Genomic DNA, 18,772 nt, shown 5'->3' with positions numbered 1-18,772 from the left:
ATTACAATTTCCGTTGCGTCTGTAATTGTCAGGCATTATGATGGTATATTGGTAATCAATAAGGAACTCAGGAGTCGGTGTCACTGGTGACCTTTGTGTGGGCTCAGAGGAGCCTCGGCCAATGACATTTTAAGCTCAAAGGTCCCCATGGATAAGCACTCATCAGGCTGCGTGTAAATGACACTTTTGGCATTCGGTTTCTAAACAGTGCTCAGCCTGGCAGAACATATAGATGCACCGACGCAATCTGCAATGTTTAGCATGAGCCGCGCCTATACATCGTAGCATGTAGCCAGAACATATTAAAACGGGTGAGAGACAGGTTACAGAAAGATGCAGACATTGCAGACATAAATAATTCAGTTGTTCAGTGAAATATGCAGACCGGCTTGATAAGCTCTAATGAGCTGAAACATCTGTCTGCTGGGGGCATGTTGTGACCCTTGTCGCCCTCTCCAGCCCCGTCCATTGGACCCCTCTGTTTGGCACTCCTGTCCTCACCTGCCGGCCCAGGGAGTCAGGCTTAGTCGTGCTCAGTATATGAGGATGCCCACCCCAGCGTCAGAGCCATCTGCCAGCTCCCCTCAGGGCGGCAGCCAGGTGCTGGGCACGCTCTCACAGCTCTGCCACAACAGCACCGCCTGCTGCGGTCAGCCTCCTGTGCCAACTGTTGATCATCATGTCCTCTCATTCCCGCCCAGAGACTCATTATTAACCCAGGGACACGCTGTGCTTAATATAGATTTACACCAGGCATAAGATGGATTTAGAGTACGTTGACATTTTTTGATGAATTTCCTAAAGCTTCATTGGGACTTTGTTGTGTGTTGCTGTGCTCCTCCTCTGTGTTTGCTGCAGGTCTCCCGGGTTGTTTCCCCTCGAGATGCAGTTTGTGTCGAAGCAGCATTTTACACGACACTGCGCTTACATGTTCACTGCTGCGCTGATGTTGGAGTTGTACTCCATAGACACTAGCAACATCGGGACTAAAGTCAAACATGTACAGGTTGAACATGAAGAAACTAAATTCTCGCTAAATCTGTTATGTTTTTTAAATGATCTGAATCCTTTCAGTAGGGTTTCACCAGTGTTTACTGTATGTTTGTGTTGTATGCAAATGACTCCACCAGGAGCTACACAGGAAGCTGATCCAACTAACGGGGCAGAGGGAGCTTAATTGCTTCTGCTTCACTTTGTGATACTTACTTTTGTACAGCTTCAGTTAATGATCTGGGTTTTAGGGAATAAATGTGTCAGTATCGTCATGACGACAGCCATTGATTTTGTTTGTTTATCCTTTATTGTTATGGATATACTGTACAATGATGATTTCCCCTACATATACTTCATTACTACGTTTTCAAATTGTCTTATCAATTAGGATCCAGTCACATATATTCACTAAACACTCAAAATCCTGAACTTGTATCATGTAACATATAACCTTTGTTATATGATACAAGTTCACTCCTTCAAGTAAATACTCCACACACTTCTGACTCCGTCCTATTATACAAAATAATATTATCTTCAATGGATTAGTCACTGAGCTACAATGGATTTAATTCCCTATATTTTCTGGCATTGAAACTTTTGATGTTACATCTTAGAGGCTCATTTTATCCGCTTTCAAGTATTTATGTTAGAAAAAACACTTTTAAGCTTATCACTAACCTCAATTAAAAAGCAAGATTATACCTTAACAAGTTATTTGTTTCATCAAAGATTGAACCCTATCAGGGCACATATTAATGTCTGCTTTTTCAGTCATTTATTCTTTAATTTCTTCGTACCCATGGAGCCCTCCAGATAGCCGTGGGGCCACAGGCCTCATTTCTCAGCTCAGTTACTCAAAAAATATGAGCGCCACTTGCCTGGAGAGGGTACTAAACATACTTTATTGCTCTTTAATAATTGCTTTTCAACATTGTTATCTTAATGCAGCCCCTTTTATGGGATCTGAGAAAATACCATTTACTAGCTCTCGGGAGCAGAGTGGCAGTCTTGGATGTGATGTGTCGTGCCACCTGTGTGCCGGTCTGTCTCCCTCCTGCTGTTTGGCTCTTTTAAGAGGCCTGATTCATTGGCAGGCTGTAACCTTATGATATTAATAGATCTCTTTGCAGTCGGGATGGCTCTCTTGTGTGTTAGGCTTTTAAGTAATATGTTCCCGGACAATGATTCAAGAAGACACTTTCATAAGATTGTGACATTTTTTGTTTTGTATATAACTGCAGATAATTTCATAATTTCAAATTTTCAGACTGAGTTCCTTAATAGTCAGAAAAGGACCAATTATTATTATTTTACTATTAAAATGAAACATTCCTGGTTCTTCAACCCCTACTTGGCCTTGTGTTCAAGGTCACAATGTATAGCTGCACTGAGAGGGACTTCATGCATTATGTATACAATATTGCATTCATTGCTAATTAGCACTTACAGGAAAGGATGCCCCCTGATTTCCCCTGATTTTAGTCTCATTTGCATAAATATAATGGGGCACATGAGAGTGTAAAGCCCAACGTCTGTCCTCCCCTAGGGGAGGAGGAGAGGTGTTACTGGGATCTGGGTGCACAAGTGATAATTGTTAGAGATCTGTTATTCCGACGCCCAGTCCATAAACTAAACGGTGTGAAGTGAACAAAGAGACTGGCTAGCAAACACATGCACCACGAACCTGTAAAAGACAGAATTAAAGATAACGCTCTTAATTCACTTGATTTTGAAAAATGTGTAGATCAATTGGTGTTTTTTTTAAAGTACAATTTGCAATTTGAGTATGACAGATGGACACTTTTCACTGTATTTAACATGAAGAAGGTGCATACATGCTAGTTTTAGACAAGTGTAATTATTATTCAAGATTGATGGCAATGTTGATGTGAGCAGATTGAGATCAAACACCAGTGATTCTTTCTGTATAAATGTGATATGCTTTAATTGAACATTTGTGTTACTCAAAACTGGGAATCATAAAAAGAGGGTTGAATAATGGTGGTGATTTTGGGGTGGGGGTTGCGGTTTGAGGGAAGGGTGATACATTATTCACAGGGGTGGGGGCCTTAAGTGCCAAATTAATTTGTTTTTTCTTTCCAGTTGGACGGTAGAATAAATGGGCGCTGTCAGTCGTGCAGTAAAGTGCCGTGCATTCATTTAGACAAGTGTTATTGCAGCACAGGAGCAATACGGTTTTAGTGAAGCAGGCCAGCCTGGTGGGTGGAAGGTGTGTAATTATCTCCGGTTCCTATGATGGCAATGATTGTTGAAACAGCCAAGTGGTCCCAGAGCACAGCAGGTGTGGCTGTCAGGCTGCAGGTTTGTAGGCCTGTGGATGGGTGTGAGTGCAAACCAGCAATTGGTATAGTAGAGACTGAACAGACCAGTGCCTACATTTTTTTATGTTTATATGTGGGGACAATGGTAAACTCAAGTTACTTTTGCGACTAACTTGAGTTAAATTTTTTGCATGGTGGCTAATAATGTCATGAAAACCAAAAAGTCTCCCAATGGATCAAACACCATCCAAAACACTTTCAGCCTGATATCTTGCCTGTAATCAAGGAACAATCAATAAAGCATGAACAGGTTTTTTTTTCATCTTGCTATATGTCACATCTCTTTATAATTATCTTAGAATATATTTAGAACAGATTGGTGTTGACAGATATGGCGTGCACTGATTAAACGGAGCAAACAGATGTTTCTATATTTTTCTCGTTTTCCACCATTGCTTCTAAGCGACTATGACAACGTGCAAATGCAGAAACACAGACATCTGCTGCATTTCAAAGGACCAGCAGTACGGAAAATGAATACTAATGTTGCCTGACCGTATTTATCCGTCTGACATTAAAAAGAGCTCTACTTATTCTCTGTGATACAGAGGAAACTTTGAAACCGCCGGACTTTCAGTGGTGTGAGTCAGATAGTGGATATGACAGATGTTTGCCAAGAGATATGGCTTCTGTTGATGCTCACACACAACTTGGAATGAGATATTACTTCTGCAGGTTTATTTTCTCATCCTGAATCCCTGTGTCAATTTCTGTTTTTGCTACAGGGACTACTCCGGACAGACAGTAGCAGATAATACATTTTACAGCAAGGATATTAGGAACACACATGCAGTTAACACACTATAGTATACACGACTTGTACCAAATAAGGGGTTTGCCCTCTTCAGTGAGTACTGTAGGTCTCTGCAGTGCAAATACTCACCCGTGCAATACAAATCTTAGCTATGAAATATTTGTTTCATGTAGTCTTGCTTCAGCCACAGTCAGAAGGAGAGGTGCTCCTCCTCACACTGCAGTGAAGACACGGTTTGAGATGATCAACACTTACTCGGCTGACTAATGAGGTGGATTCAGAAGGGGCAAAGGGCTGGGTTGAACGTCTTTGTTAGACAGGCCTGCAGCCCCTCTCTGTGCAGCCTTCTCCCGGGGGAGGCCTCACAGACTGCCTAATTGAATCAAGTACACATGGTGCCTCCCCCTTCACAGCTCAGCCCCTCCCCGTAAGAGAGGAGCAAGGAGGAGAGCTCGGGCTTTGATGCTTTTGTTCTCCTCAGCCTCATGGACTGCGGCAGGGGGCTTCGCTGCAACTGGTTGCCCGCTGCTGGGTGGAGAGGCACATCATCACAGCTGCACTCTGACAGTCGCGGCTGTCAATATACTCCTCTGCTGAGGCAGAAGATTGGTGTGTCAGACGCTGCAACACCGTAAATTACAAGTCCAGCTACGGATGGAAGGAGCTGGCCCAAACAGAAAGATCGAAAGGTTCAATAGCCCATTAAATCAGAATTTAATAGAACAAAGAGAAACATCACCACAATATAATTCATGTGTCAGTGGGCAGGTGGCCCAGACAAGCAGAACAAACAAATGTTAAGAAGACAAGGACTGTGTGACTACGCATAGCTTAGTGCCTTTTATTTCCTCAGCGACCGTCTCTTGTCTTCCTCAAACACGCCCAGACACAGACTATGTGTCCTTGGCTCTCATCGCAGTTCAGCACCCTTATTTCAGAGAGACTGATTGGTGCTGTGCTTCAAGGGAAAGTCTGCTTATTAGATGGCCTCCAGATGCCAGGTTCATAAAGCATCCATTTGTGAGTTAGCGTTCAATTTGCAAAATACAGAACAGAGAGTCTAGCTAGGCTGTCTCTGAGACGTGCGCCGCCTCATCCTGCTGACTGAACTGATTTCTATAAATGCCTTTACATTATGTACGTCTTTTTACGTAAACATGTCTCTTGTGCTCCAGTTTGTAAACTTTGTTCTGACTTACTTTAAAGTATAATACAGTGAATGATAAAAGGATTTTGTATGTTGATATTTATTTTTGTGTCATATTATGGATACTTTAGGAACAGAGTATTTTACCAGCTAAACACGGGAAAATAGTACCACTGTTTTACTGTAATTCTTTGTGTATTATTCTGGCAGGTATGGGTTGTTAGCCTTAATTTGGACCATCCTTTAACAAAACTAGGTCTTCTTTTAATTAAAAGAAGACCATTTGTAAAGCTGAATTCACTTTGAGTAGGGCTCATAAGTATTTTCATGAGACTCCCTTTACAGCCAGTAACTCAATCATAAAGCCGTGCCCGGAAAGCACTATTGCAATGAACTTGGGCCAGATATGTCTAAGAGGCTAAAATGTAATTGTGGGGCAATTAGTCCAGGCAATGTGTATCCGCCCTTAATGATATTAGAAAGGAGTCTGGAGAGTAGCTTCCAGCACACAGCTCTCATTTGATGGGCCACAGGAACGTGATATTTTCAGTCGCAAACAATACAAGCTTTCTGCTATACCGCCATGTTAAATCAGGCACTATAAGTCTACAATTTCAATCGTATCAAGGTTAAATAACATCAGCAAAAAATATCAAATTATTATTTCTTAATCACGCTTTGAGTTTCTCAATAATCGGTATTTAAAATGCAGATGGCTCTGACACCGGTAATGCATTGACTGTGTGATGGTTTCAAACATCCTTAATCCTGAAATGCTCCATGTTACTCTCAATGAGTTACCCATCTTTCCTGCTTAATGCCAACCAGGAGGAGGGGCCCTTTACTCATATTGGCCGTCCCAGGCTGGAGCACCACGCCCATCCTGCTCTCTGTTAGTATCAGTAATATGTGTTGTCTAAACCGTATCTGATCAACATGAAAATTACAGCTCCTATCCTTTTTTAAAACGACATAACACTATATTAGGAAGTAGATTAATGTGTTGGCTTATCATACCAACATACATTCTCCTTACTCAAGTTGCTGAGTTGAGTTGTGTTTTTTAAAAGACATATTGATTGTAAATCTACATGGGCTTTCAAAAGTCTTCTGACTGAGCCTGATCAATATCCACACTGAGTACACATTTCAAATTCATCAGGCACCCTTATATCGTATTGATTTCGTGCAATGGCTGCCCTGAAAAGAATCTGATTACTTTTTTTCCCGTCGGTCAGAACAAACAGAAGCTTGATAGCAGCAGTCAGGTAGATCCGTTACAATAATACTTCCACTGTGCCCTTTTGTGATGTCTGACTGAAAGGTGTAAATAGGAAGATAAAGAAAGAAAGGAAAGATAGGAACAGGGTGTGGGAAAGTATGTTGTATGTATCTTTCTTGAGATTTATCAGCTGAATCCTTCCGTCCCATCTGCTGCTGGCTAAAATGAAATCCACATTGTATGATATCAAATTTATCATGCATTTAATTGTCAGACTGCTCCCCAACCATCATCACCACTGCAATTACTTCAATAATAACAGTGCGAATGTGAGAAGCCTTTATGTATTTTTTATTGGCAGGGCTGTGGTACTCCCTACAGGCCGGACCCCGGGATCAGATGCAGTTTAATATATGCAGTCCTACTCCAGCAGAGCTGCAGTGTACAGTAATTTCCGAGCCTCGTGCCGCCGGGCACTGTTGTGGTTTGAGAGTATTGCAGACAAACGGACGGGAAGAGTGGAACTGGTCCTGAATAGTAATAGCTTTACAGACGCTTTGCACACACTGCAGCTGTGCGCTTTAGATACAGCAGAGTCTTGCAGTGTTTCTCACACACAGAGGTTAGTCAGTCGATCAGCTGACGGGAGATTAAATGGGGCCACAGTGACATCTGGTGGCTTTTTATTGTCAATGTGAGGTGTGTTGTGGATTCTGATCGACTTGTTTGCTTTCGACTACATTGGCCATTACAAAATATGTTTCATAAAACACTTTCAGACATCAATAAGAAACCCAAATTAGATTGAAGCCGGCTATTTAAGCTAATTTAACTGAAGGTCTAAAACCTTTTCTTATGTCAATTATATTCTTCTCAAATGATTACAACCTTGACTGCATGACTCCTCTCTTTCATCAGGAATGCCTTTCTGTTATGCTGTTGCTGTTGCCCATCTCTGTTTTGTTTGAGAAATTCTAAAGATAATGCAATTAACAAAGCCAACAGGCTTTTGGCACTGTCCATGTCTAGATGTAGGCAAAACTATAAGTGATGTGAGCTAGCCTTGACAGACAAAAGCAGGAAGAAAGACTATAGAGCAAACCAGAAAGGTGTGGGAGGGGGGGGGTCATTAAAATGGGCGGCTCAGTCTGAGTGTAAATACAAGAGCTGAGTGATTTAGAGACCTTGAACACTGAGGGTCATCACAAGCCAAGGTTCTGAGGGACGTTATTTGGAAAAGCCCCAAGCTCATGTTTATTTTTACCAACATTTTAATCAGTTTTTCTAATGTGGCACTGAAATACAAGAAAGAGACATTTATGTAAATGTCTACTTTGACTTACCCCACAGGCATATCCTGGGAAGTAAACCCTGCATAAAGCACTCCATGATTCTACATTTAACAGACCGCAGAGTCATTAAACAGCTTCTACCAGGCTTATTTACTGCTAATTCCTCAGTTGTTTACCTCGTTCTCCTGTTGTTCTCTGATAAGGACGGAGTGGGGGTGCACTGCGCTTCTCGGCTCCTGTCTGGAGCGCGGGCTGGGCTGCCTGCTGTGTTTGAAGTGTCATGCAGGGGCCTGTATCTTTACCCGCAGCCGGAGCAAACCGTGTAGAACGGATTTTAGACTCTTCTGCTGTTCCCACCTCAGCTAAATGGGTAACCGCGCAATCGTCTCTGATTTGAATGCAGATGTGCTGCGGTTGTTGCTTCACAATGAAGCTGTTCCTGCAGTGTCAGCTATTGTCTGGCCTGTCTTGTATCAGCTCAGCTCCAGCTAATGGCCTCTCAGCTGTCCGTCTATACAGAGCTGTCCATCAGGAAACCCTGCTGAATAACCCAGGTCTTCTCATTAAGGATCAGAGAATGTGCTGCACAAAAAGGGTTGAAGGGTTAACTTCTCTATCGCACGTTCTTATCCGATTTTAGAAATGTAAATGATGTACCCAGAATGCACAATGTCCCGTCGCCCCCCCCCCCGTGCTCTTCTTGTCTCGGTCGATGTGAGGCTAATGTAAGTCTTTAACCCTCTGATGGACCCCCGGATAATGCCATTATTTCCTCTCTACACATGACAAATGGTCTTTTCCAAGGTTGCAAAGAAGCTATATGACTGATGAGTGCATACCAAACAGCACTCTAAGTAGCCATCTTCTCCACAGTAAGTACACACTGGAATGGGAACAATTTATGTGGTCATCATTTGGATCCATTGACCCTATTTTTTATAGCAGTTGCTCTCCTGACCTGCTCTCCCGTACTGGGATAATCAAGATGCAGGCCTTTGTTCTTCAGTCACAGTGTTCTCATGATCTCCATCTCCTGACGGGTTCCTGGGTGGAAGTTGGTGTTTCTCTCAGAGCTTCGTAATCACATCAGTGGACTTGTGTGACCTCGGGCTCGGGGAGGAGTGTGTGGCTGGGTGTTGACATCATTGCATCACATGTCTGCCCCCTGATGTAAATTCAATCCGACTGACAGTCCTGCCAAAGTAGGAATGATGTATTACACAACATGCACGCCTTCCACTCTCTCATCAATCTTCATGCCCTTTTCACAGCCTCAGACATAACGTGGCGTGCTTTTAATTTCAAGCAAACATGTTTAATTTATTAAGCTTTGTTTGTTTCACCTGACAATCATTATTATAGCCACACAGAATGACTTTCAACTAGATGCCCTTCTTTGCATTACATTATTTTTACAAAACCAACTGAAAACATTGTTGCTGTATTTGTGTTTACTTCTTCTATGCTAAGTTTCTTATCTCCATATCTTTCACTCTTCGGGGTCCCTTTTGGGTACAAGCTACATTAACATTTTGATGTTTCTCTGAACTATTCAACAGCTAGCTGGCTTCGGTAAATGTCAACTGGCGTGTTAGTCATTAAGATTCAGTTGTATAGCATTTTGGAAAGGTCATGTGGAGCCGGCAGGGGAAGCAGTCATTGATACTCACTGTGCTGTGGCCGACTGCGACATGGATACCAGCCTGCTGTTGGTAAGGCTTCAGGGATGGTGGAGACTGCTTCATTGTCCCAATAGGCTTAGTCACACTACTTATACATGTTTGATTAGGATCAGGGATTCACAGAAACACACCAGATTTACAGTAAAGTAAACATTAAATATTCAATGGTCTCCATAAGTTATAGACTTGGTTTGTATGTACAGTATTGGTATGTATGTATTTACTAATCTGTTTCAAATTGAAGGCTGGCTTGGTGTCTCAATGCAAAAATGAATTACTCTAATCTCTTCTTGTAATAGCTTGTATGATTCTAACTAAGTGGAATTACTTAACTACTGTATTTAAGGACACATTTTAAGTACTTGTACCTTAATCAAAATCTGGTGGTTCCCAAGCTCCTGTTAGCTTATGGTTATAAATCAAATAGATATTACCAGGCAGTTAGTGTCAAAAATATCCAAAGTCAAAACTGTTCGGTCATACTCGTAGAATGATGATTCAATGGTGGGCTGTTTGCTCAAATCGGATTATTATTTGTGTTGCTTTATTTCATTTGCATCACTGTTACTGAGCTGTTTGCACTCGTTCACACACCAGTCATTACGCTCAGGGCTGACCCTGCTTTTAGGTGCATGTCCTGTTTGTTGACGGAGCATCGACGGAGCATCACCGTAATTGACAGATGTTGATTTACTGATAATCCTTGGCTTTGGTCTCACTGTGGACCTCATAAGGAGTGGGATTGGCTTGCAGTCTCACACGTCCTTGAATCAAAGCTGCATGTTGCCCTTGACATACACCTATCTCTCTCTCTATCCCTCCCCTTGGTCTGTGTCCCTCTCCCTCTATTGCCAAATTTAAAAACCTTTATACCCACATACCGCCTCACTGCAGATGTGATTTTGTTTTGCTGACAGGGGCCCAGTTATGATTACATACAGAGCAAGATTTCAATTTCAAGATTTCAATTTCTCCCGGTAGTGCAGTAATTACATTTGTTGGTGACACATTTTAGTCACAGCTGAGAAAGGATTTTTTATTAAATGCAAGTGAAACTGTTTCACTCTTGTTTCTCTTTTCTAATCCCATTATTTCTTGATTAAAGTCTCTGCTGCAGCAAAGTAATAAAAGAGAAGCTGCCACACTGCTGTGCTGAATTCCTGTGGTGACGGGAGAGCAGCTGGCGTGGAAACCACTACATCCTCTTTTCTCAGTTTATTTTCTCCTTTCTGATTCAGTTATCCAACACCTATTACCTGCGTGTTTTAGCACACTACAAGTATTTCCGCTCGGCTTGTCATTTGTGAATGGCACCATGGGATAGTGCTTTTAGAGAGAGGAAAGATGGGGAGGATGCTGAGGTCAAATGTGTGAAAAGAGGAGAAAGAGTGAAGTCTGGGTCAGATGAAGGTTTGAAAGAAATAAAAAGGTAGTGGACAGGAAAAGGTGGAAATTATGGATGTAGAGAAAGCTCCCGGGAGCTGCCTTGCTCTGGCAGGCTAATTGAAGCTCTGAGCTGTCACTCCAATGAAGAGGCCATTTGCTGCATTTTTGTAGGCTGTGTGCTGAATTCTGATGATGTTACAGAAAGCCTAGTACCCCCCTACCCCCCCCCTCTCCTGCATGGGGACACACAGCACACATCCCACTCCCCTCCACAGCTCTCCACAGATTATATGTAACAGGGTCAGAGGCATTCTGAACATGACAAGCTACCGCAAAGCAAAACATGTGCATATGAATCATTTTGTAAATTTGTCGGGCGGTCTCATACATGATAATGTGATATTAGACTCTGCGGGAAGTGTTTTCACTTGTACAGGTTTTCCCTAGTTGGATTAGAAGAGATTATGTCTTCTAACAGAGCACATAGCTGCAAGCATCCAGTGAATTATTTATCGTGAATTAAAGCAGCCAGTTATAAAAATATTTATCTAAAAACTGCCAGACTGCAAGACTAGGCTTTTTACATGTGTAGCTGTAACAGAAATTCACGTACATGGTTACATAAAACGGTGTTGAATTATCTGCCAATGTTGGGTTTAGCTACCTGCATATTGATACCATACGGTTTTTATGTGTTCACATTTGAACCAACTTTTTCAGGTGGTTGTTTTTGCCATTTTAGGCAGCTGTGTTGAGCTAATTTGTGTCAAACACTATCCATTGCCTGTCCACTGTTTATCTCTCATACATTTAGCAGAACATGCATGTGTGGACAAATGAACATACAGTATATAACATTGTTTTCACAGATTGCAGATAAACTAAATTGAGATAGTAAGAGCAGTGCCAGGCACAGTCTTTTACATAATAGATTACTCTTCCTTCCTGCCCCCTTTTTAAATCATTTGGTTTTAATCAGATCTTGTGCCATCAATGATGGTCTATTCCTGCCTAATGAGCTACCCAAGCAGGAGAGTTATCGATCCGTGCTATCGACGGTTCCACATACATTTGCTTATAAGCAAGTGCACAGAAAAAAGAGAACTGAGTATATTCTTTCCATTTTTATGAAAATACAAACATTTGGAGATACATGTTGCTATTTGAAAATGTATCCAAAAATCACCTGAGCTTTTTCATAGTTTTATATTTGAATTCAAATCAAGTATTTCTTCATCATGGAATTACAGATTTGACATCAGACTCTCACTGAGTTGAGTGAAGCTGGTATTAATGCTCAGAAGGAGCCACAGGTGCTGCACAGCACTTCACTAAATCATTAGTCAGTCCCCATCAATCTGTTTATCCATAGACAAGATTCATGTGGGGGCTGGCATTTACTGATCAGGAACCTCCCTTTGATTTAATTGATTTGTTTGCTGTGCCTCCAGGTATGAAGATAAAGGTTGATTTTCTTTACAAAACGCTCAAATCTAAAGTGAAACGTGGCAGAAGTACTCAGATTTACAGCAGACAACCGTGCAGAGATACTTTATTACAAGTAAAAGTCATTTAGAATTACACTAGTAATAAAAACATATACTTAACGTACCAAAAGTAAAGTATTTATTATTATGCAGATTGGCCCACTTCAGGATAATTAATAATAAATACTAGTATGTAAAAATGGTACGGTAATTGTATCAAGGTAATTTAAAAAAGACCACTGCAAACAAGGTATTTAGGAATTGAAGCTGTAAATACATTATTTACCATTGTTTTGCTTTGGGTTGAATTTGAAACATGATACTACATTATTTTGTACATAACAGGAATTAAACTCATTGGCCTGAAAGTTGCTAAGGCTGCATGGTGTTGTGGTTACAGGTTGATTGTTCTGATTTAATGACAGAGCTCCAACTCTCACATCCACCATCAGTTACGTGTTCGCTCCTCTGATGAGGACTCTGATATTTTCTGTTCGATGAAGGCCTCAAAAAAGACTAAATCACTTAGCAACCCTGTAGAAGTAAAGGTAGGCTCCTTTAATGTGGAGGTATGTGTGTTACCTGTAGGAAGATAATAGATAATGACTATTTTTCATGTAGTTCCTTTGAATGCGTGCTACCTGGCAACCACAGTATTTGACAATGTACACTGTATATGCATGGCTCGTGTTGAAGGACTTAAGGGCTGTTGACTAAGTGCTCTCTTGTTATAGAGTGGGTGCTGTATGCATAGTGATGTAACAGCCTTTATATTCAAGAGATGAAGAGGTAGAACAGGCCACACACATGCACCGTGAATACTGAGGGGGCATAGCTACAATGTTTTTGGGATAAAATCGTTCATTTTCTGTAAAAATACAACTTCGCTTGCCAAACCGACAGCCAACATTTACTAAATGAATGTTGCGCCTGCTTGCTTGTGGTTTATTTTGTGTATTTAACCCCTGTATGTTACTGAAATCAGATGTACTTTATGCTAGAGTCCAACGGACTAAACTACAGTAATACTATTGGTTATCATCTAGTTTAGAACCAATTTGTGGGAAAATGAAATAAGGAATTTGTTAACCATTTTCTGTGCCACGGACTGGACCTATATTTAATGTAGGTGGTTTTATTTAAGCTTGGGGCTCAATTAGACCACACCAAGGTCAAACTCCTTAAGAACATTCTCTAATAACATAAATCCTGATTTTGGGAGGGACATCTCTTTGTAAACTTCAACACATATCACAAATAAAGAGCATATGAAAATCCACTTTATCCATGTTATACTGTACAGCTGGGGTTTCTGAGAAACGGAACAGTTATTTAATTTTTCAGAAGACTTCTGAAGATATTGGTTCAAAATTAAGTTTATAAGCAGTTCTGATAAAATGTGGAAAAGTCGAGTATTAATCTGGTAAAACAATGTTACAGAACATAAGGTTGATGTTTCTTATGAGCTATTTCTGAGACTACTTCTAGCCCAGTGTCGAAATTCATGTTATAAATGTGACCAATATTTCCTCTACATCTTATTTTCTGAAGGATGGATACAACCTCCCATCCCATGATGCCCTTGCACAGATCCTACCAAAAGGTTGCTACCTTGCAAATCCAAGGCTTCAGAGGGCAGCCCAACGAGAACCGGAGAGACCAGAGGCCAAGCAACCCAACATAAACCTCACCTATCATATACATCATCCACATCAACGGTGAGGAAAACAGCTACATGCAAGAGGCATGGATTTACTGTCATGATCATTGTATGAATGACATTTTAGTAGGATTAAAACAAATTATTTTACGTGTTATTTCCCTAATCCATTATTTGTATTAAACGTGTTCATGCCTCAGACCCCCACTGCATACGGGTGAGGATGATCACTGCATGGCAGAGATCACCAACCTCCAAACTAAGGTGATTAGACAAAATCAATACCTAAACTCTTGAATCAGTGAAGCAATCCCCTCTGTCACGTTTAGTTAGTGAACAGGGACATGGAAAAGCGGATGGGATGGGACAGTATAGTGAAGCAGTATCACAGATCAGTGACAACATGGCAGATAAAAAAGGATTAACATTTCCTAGACTAATTGCACTCAAGGAGATTCAAGAAAAATGGGGGGAAGCTATTGGCCCGTTGTGTTATTAATGTTTATCATGACTACTCCTGTGTCTGAAATGTTTTCTTCATAATTGTATTTAATTAAATATCTCATTATCACAATACACTCCAGCTGCCTTCTGTCTGTGATACAAGTGTCCCAAAGTGACAGCATGTATGACAGCAAGGCAACTTTAATGTCCCCAAATCACAGCGAGATGAGGGAACCTCCGGTATTCACAGGCAGAGGAGGACTCCCCTTTATGTTTTGACACATGATTGGACTCTCCAGACTCATCATGGGGAGGCGTCCTTCCCATCATGCCTGTGGGCCCCCAGTGGAGACACCATCTCCTCTACACTCATGATTGTCACCTTGTCCTTGCCCTTTCAATTAGATGCTCAATTTCACTCTTGTGTCCCACGGGAGTCCCAACCACACCATCTGAGATTGGAATGATCGTCGCCCCCTCCTCATACATGCAGCTGGACCCTGCTCTCAGTTTCCATTCAAATCTGTCTTTTCAATGTGAGTGAATGAGCATGTGTCAGAGCAGAGAACAATGAGCGTGTAGAAGCTGCTAGACAACACGCACACACCTTACACAGAGACATGTCTTGATAACAGGGCTCTGCAGAATCATAAAGCCAAGGAATTGCATAGTTTTCAAAGGGAAGGAAGGGCAAAACATGGAGACAAATCAAACAAAAAGGCTCAAGATTTTATTTATTCAGTCTTGTTTTTGTGTCTGCTTTCCTGAAATACCCTCATGAATTTGGCATGAGTTTTTCCTCCTCAGTTCAGTAAATGGGCTTTCACACAAGATGCTACGTGAATGCACGACTAGGATTTATCCAAAAACCCTGCTTAAAGCTCCCATGACAAACAAGCTTCACAGGATAGGGTGTCCCTTTGGATTTGAGGAGCCCAAGTCATTCATTGTACCGAAACCTTAGTCAATCGATTACAAGAACATCACACTCTATGGCAAAATGTTCTCTCTTTTGGCTTCCAGTTATGTCCCCACGTCTACTATCCCAAACCAGCAGAAAACAATTATTCTTTGAGAAGCTTAGACTTTGTGATAAACTGTACACATAACATATACTTGCTGCTGGGATGTTTTCATATTCTCCTGGTGTAGAAAAAGGTTTTGTTGTCTACATACTGGAGGACACCTTTAAAGACATGGGGTTGAAGAGACATCTAGTGGTGGTGGTGATATACAAACATCACCATCAAATGTATGGAATATTCTTGTGCCATTTTTTGTTCCTGGAAATGTTATGTGTATTGTATTAAATGGCGTGAAACTAACCTATGACATCTTAACATCAGGAAGTGGAAAACTATCGCTCAGCCATGGGTAAGATGGCAGAAGACATCATAGCGCTGAGGACACAGATGGTGAGGTTGGAGGCAGAAAACAGCCAGCTCCGCTCTGCTCTGTCTCTGCAGCAGGACCGCGGCAAAGACCTGTTGGACGACATCCACATCATGAACAGGGCTGAGATTGCTAATTATATAGGTAACCTGAGATGGCAAAAGTAAACGCATCCTTTACTCAAGTAGAAGTACAGATACTCGTGTTTAAAAATACTCTGGTAAAAGTAGAATTACTGACTAAACGTATTTACTCAAGTAAAAGTAAAGAAGTAATGGCTTCGAAATGTACTTAAGTAAAAAGTACCCCTAACTACCAGCTGTTTTAAAGAGTAACTGAACTCCCTTTATATTAATAGAACAATAATGTCATTGTTAGCTAATGAATGTTTCGAAGCTGAACAACGGCAAAATGACAAAGTTTTCATTGGTGCCTCTTCTTTAGAGAAGACCAGGAAATGATCATGTTCAAATCAATAGGCACGCAATGACTCTATAATAATCACGCCACCAAACACACATTAAAACTAAAGTAACGAGCCTGTTTTGAAAATGTAAGAAGTATAAAGCACAGGTATTTGTGATAAAAATGTAAGAAGTAAAAGTAAAAAGTCGTCAGAAAGATAAGTAGTGGAGTAAAGTACTGATACCAGAAAAATGTACTTAAGTACAGTAACAAAGTATTTGTACTCCACTACTACCCACCTCTGTAGGTAACCACAGCAGGGAAGTAAAGCTTTAATAACCCAACCATATACATTCATATGTTTCCTGCGTTAAATTGAGCCTGAACCAAAACCAAACCAAAAAATGCAAAAGCAATAGTTGTCATTTGTTTCCTTATAGTTGAGATCAAAAGTAGAAAAATAATTTGATTCATTAATGTCATAAAGTTTATAATCCAATCAGCAGTTGTTGAACCTTCAGTTCATATTGGATGGATTTAGGGCATTTCACTGGCAGATGAAGGAGGGATGTTGGAAGGTGGCTCGCTGTGTGCTAACTAATCCTTGTGAGTGTCTATTCCCAAGCAGACTGTGCCTTTTTGCGATAAGGCAGCTCATTTTGGCCATGGACCCAGATAAGCTTTGTGGGTAGTTCATCCCTTATCTCCTGAAGGACAGTTTGCGACCCTCAATGAAAGGATGTTCATGAAGGTCTCTCTGCTGGCAGCAAAGCAAAGGAAACTGATTTAACTCCCACCCGACAGAAAATCCATTACATTTCAAAAGTTTTATTGATGTTTTTTTTGTATTCGTGCTGTTCAAATGTCTATGCATCAGAACTGACATGCTAATCATTCTCAATTTGAAAAGTCACTGAAATGTTTCATTCGTTACATACAGAGCAAATGTTAAGTCTCAACTTCTATAAAATAAGCTGTGCCTTTTCTTATTTCAACTAATTATGTAGCAAAATAAAGGAACATGTATATGCCTATGAAAATCTGTTCAAATAAATGGCTTGCATGTAGAATGATCATGCTCCTATTACGCTCCTCTGTATGATGTGTCTTCCCCTCTTTTTTTTAGCCTCTCTTAAATTTAAGCTGGCCAATGAGACCAGTAAAGCCGCCTCTCAAAGGGACCGAATCCAAAAGTTGCAGAACGATCTGATCAAGGTTAAATAACATTAAAGTCAGTGTATACAGTACAAAGTGTTATTATAGTTCTCTAGCTTTATTTGTGTGTTGAGCAGGAAAACGACAGTGAGAAGGAGCTACTAAAGCTTCAGAGAGTTCACCAGCAGCAGCAGGAGGATTTGCAGCGCTGCCACAGCCGCTTGGCAAAGATGGCAAACTTGGAGGCAACAGTGAAACATCAGGAAAAGGTGAACAGTCTGTTTCATCTGTATCAAAACAGGGAATGCTTATTTCGAACAGCTTGAAATGTATGTTAGCATAATATTCTGTAAACGTGTTCCATCCAATTTTCCAGGTCATTGAGAAGATGGAGAAAGCATTAGATAGCAAACTCATAGAGAAGAGTAAACAGACTGGTGACAGAAGGCCTTTGGTAAATAGGCAAAAAGGTAGGTGGTTTCAATGCGGTGAGATAACAAAACACAAAACTAAATGTGCAGAAGCAATGACATGTTTTCATCCTATGTAGTTGGCACTGATAACAGAAAGGAAGAGATAGAGTCAGCCGTGGCAGCAGAAGACAGTCGTCTCAGAGGAGAGCTGGACAGGATTCACCAGCAGCCGGCCCCAGTTATTAAACAGCAGTCAGCCCAGGTACACCTACACTTTATAGACAGGACTCACATAGTGTGATGTGAAAATGATGTTTTACTGTCATCAGATTAAGTGTTTGGGGATTGGCAGCTCAGATTTCTTTTGAGAATATATTTGAAATTTTATTGTCCTACTGATATATTGTATTAAAGTTTCTGAAATCTAAATGTGTCATGTACCTTCAGAGAAAAGAAGCCCTTCCAGTCGAGGAGCGAATTAGTTTACTAAGTAAGCTGGAGAGGGCAGAGGCAAGAGTTCAAACACTGGAGGCTCAGGTGAAACAAATATCAAATATGTACACAGTATTTTATTTGTATTCAGTCACTTTTAAGTTTTGCATTAATGTTTAATGATTTGCCTTCGTTTGCATGTATTACAGTTGGAGGAGAACTCTAATTTATGGGGAGAGAAAAACAAGAAATGTTGACCAAACTGAGCGAGCACAGGCATGGCTTCGTCCGGACGTCCACCACAATCCTTAATAACCTTCCTTCGGTCAGTTGAGTGCTACTTTCTGTAATTTTACATGTGCTTTATGAATTATTTTATGTGACATGGGCAATTTTTGCTTCTTACAGAGATCTGTACCAGAATCATTGAGTGAGCAAAGCAGACAGAGGAAGCAGAAGAAGTCCTGTTGACCCAGACTAAAAGTAAACACTCACAGTTTTCTTTGATTCAATATTCCAAATAAATTCATACATTTAAACTAAAAAAAGAAAAAAAATACATT

General features: G+C 40.8%; 1 protein-coding gene across 1 annotated transcript; it reads left to right on the top strand.

Annotated features, from left to right (window-relative positions):
• Window positions 1–546: 546 nt before the first annotated feature.
• Window positions 547–18,724, top strand: ccdc33 (coiled-coil domain containing 33). The gene is given in 11 exon segments (XM_034141506.1): window positions 547–649; window positions 14,878–14,948; window positions 15,759–15,948; window positions 17,336–17,424; window positions 17,502–17,633; window positions 17,741–17,834; window positions 17,915–18,039; window positions 18,225–18,314; window positions 18,419–18,443; window positions 18,446–18,534; window positions 18,618–18,724. Coding segments are annotated over 11 exon segments (1,071 nt in total). The 3' UTR covers window positions 18,681–18,724.
• The last annotated feature ends 48 nt before the right edge of the window (window positions 18,725–18,772 follow it).

This window comes from Trematomus bernacchii, unplaced genomic scaffold, assembly GCF_902827165.1.
Source record: "Trematomus bernacchii unplaced genomic scaffold, fTreBer1.1, whole genome shotgun sequence".
In the NCBI taxonomy this organism is placed as follows: domain Eukaryota; kingdom Metazoa; phylum Chordata; class Actinopteri; order Perciformes; family Nototheniidae; genus Trematomus; species Trematomus bernacchii.
This window is presented reverse-complemented; position numbering and strand designations above follow the sequence as displayed.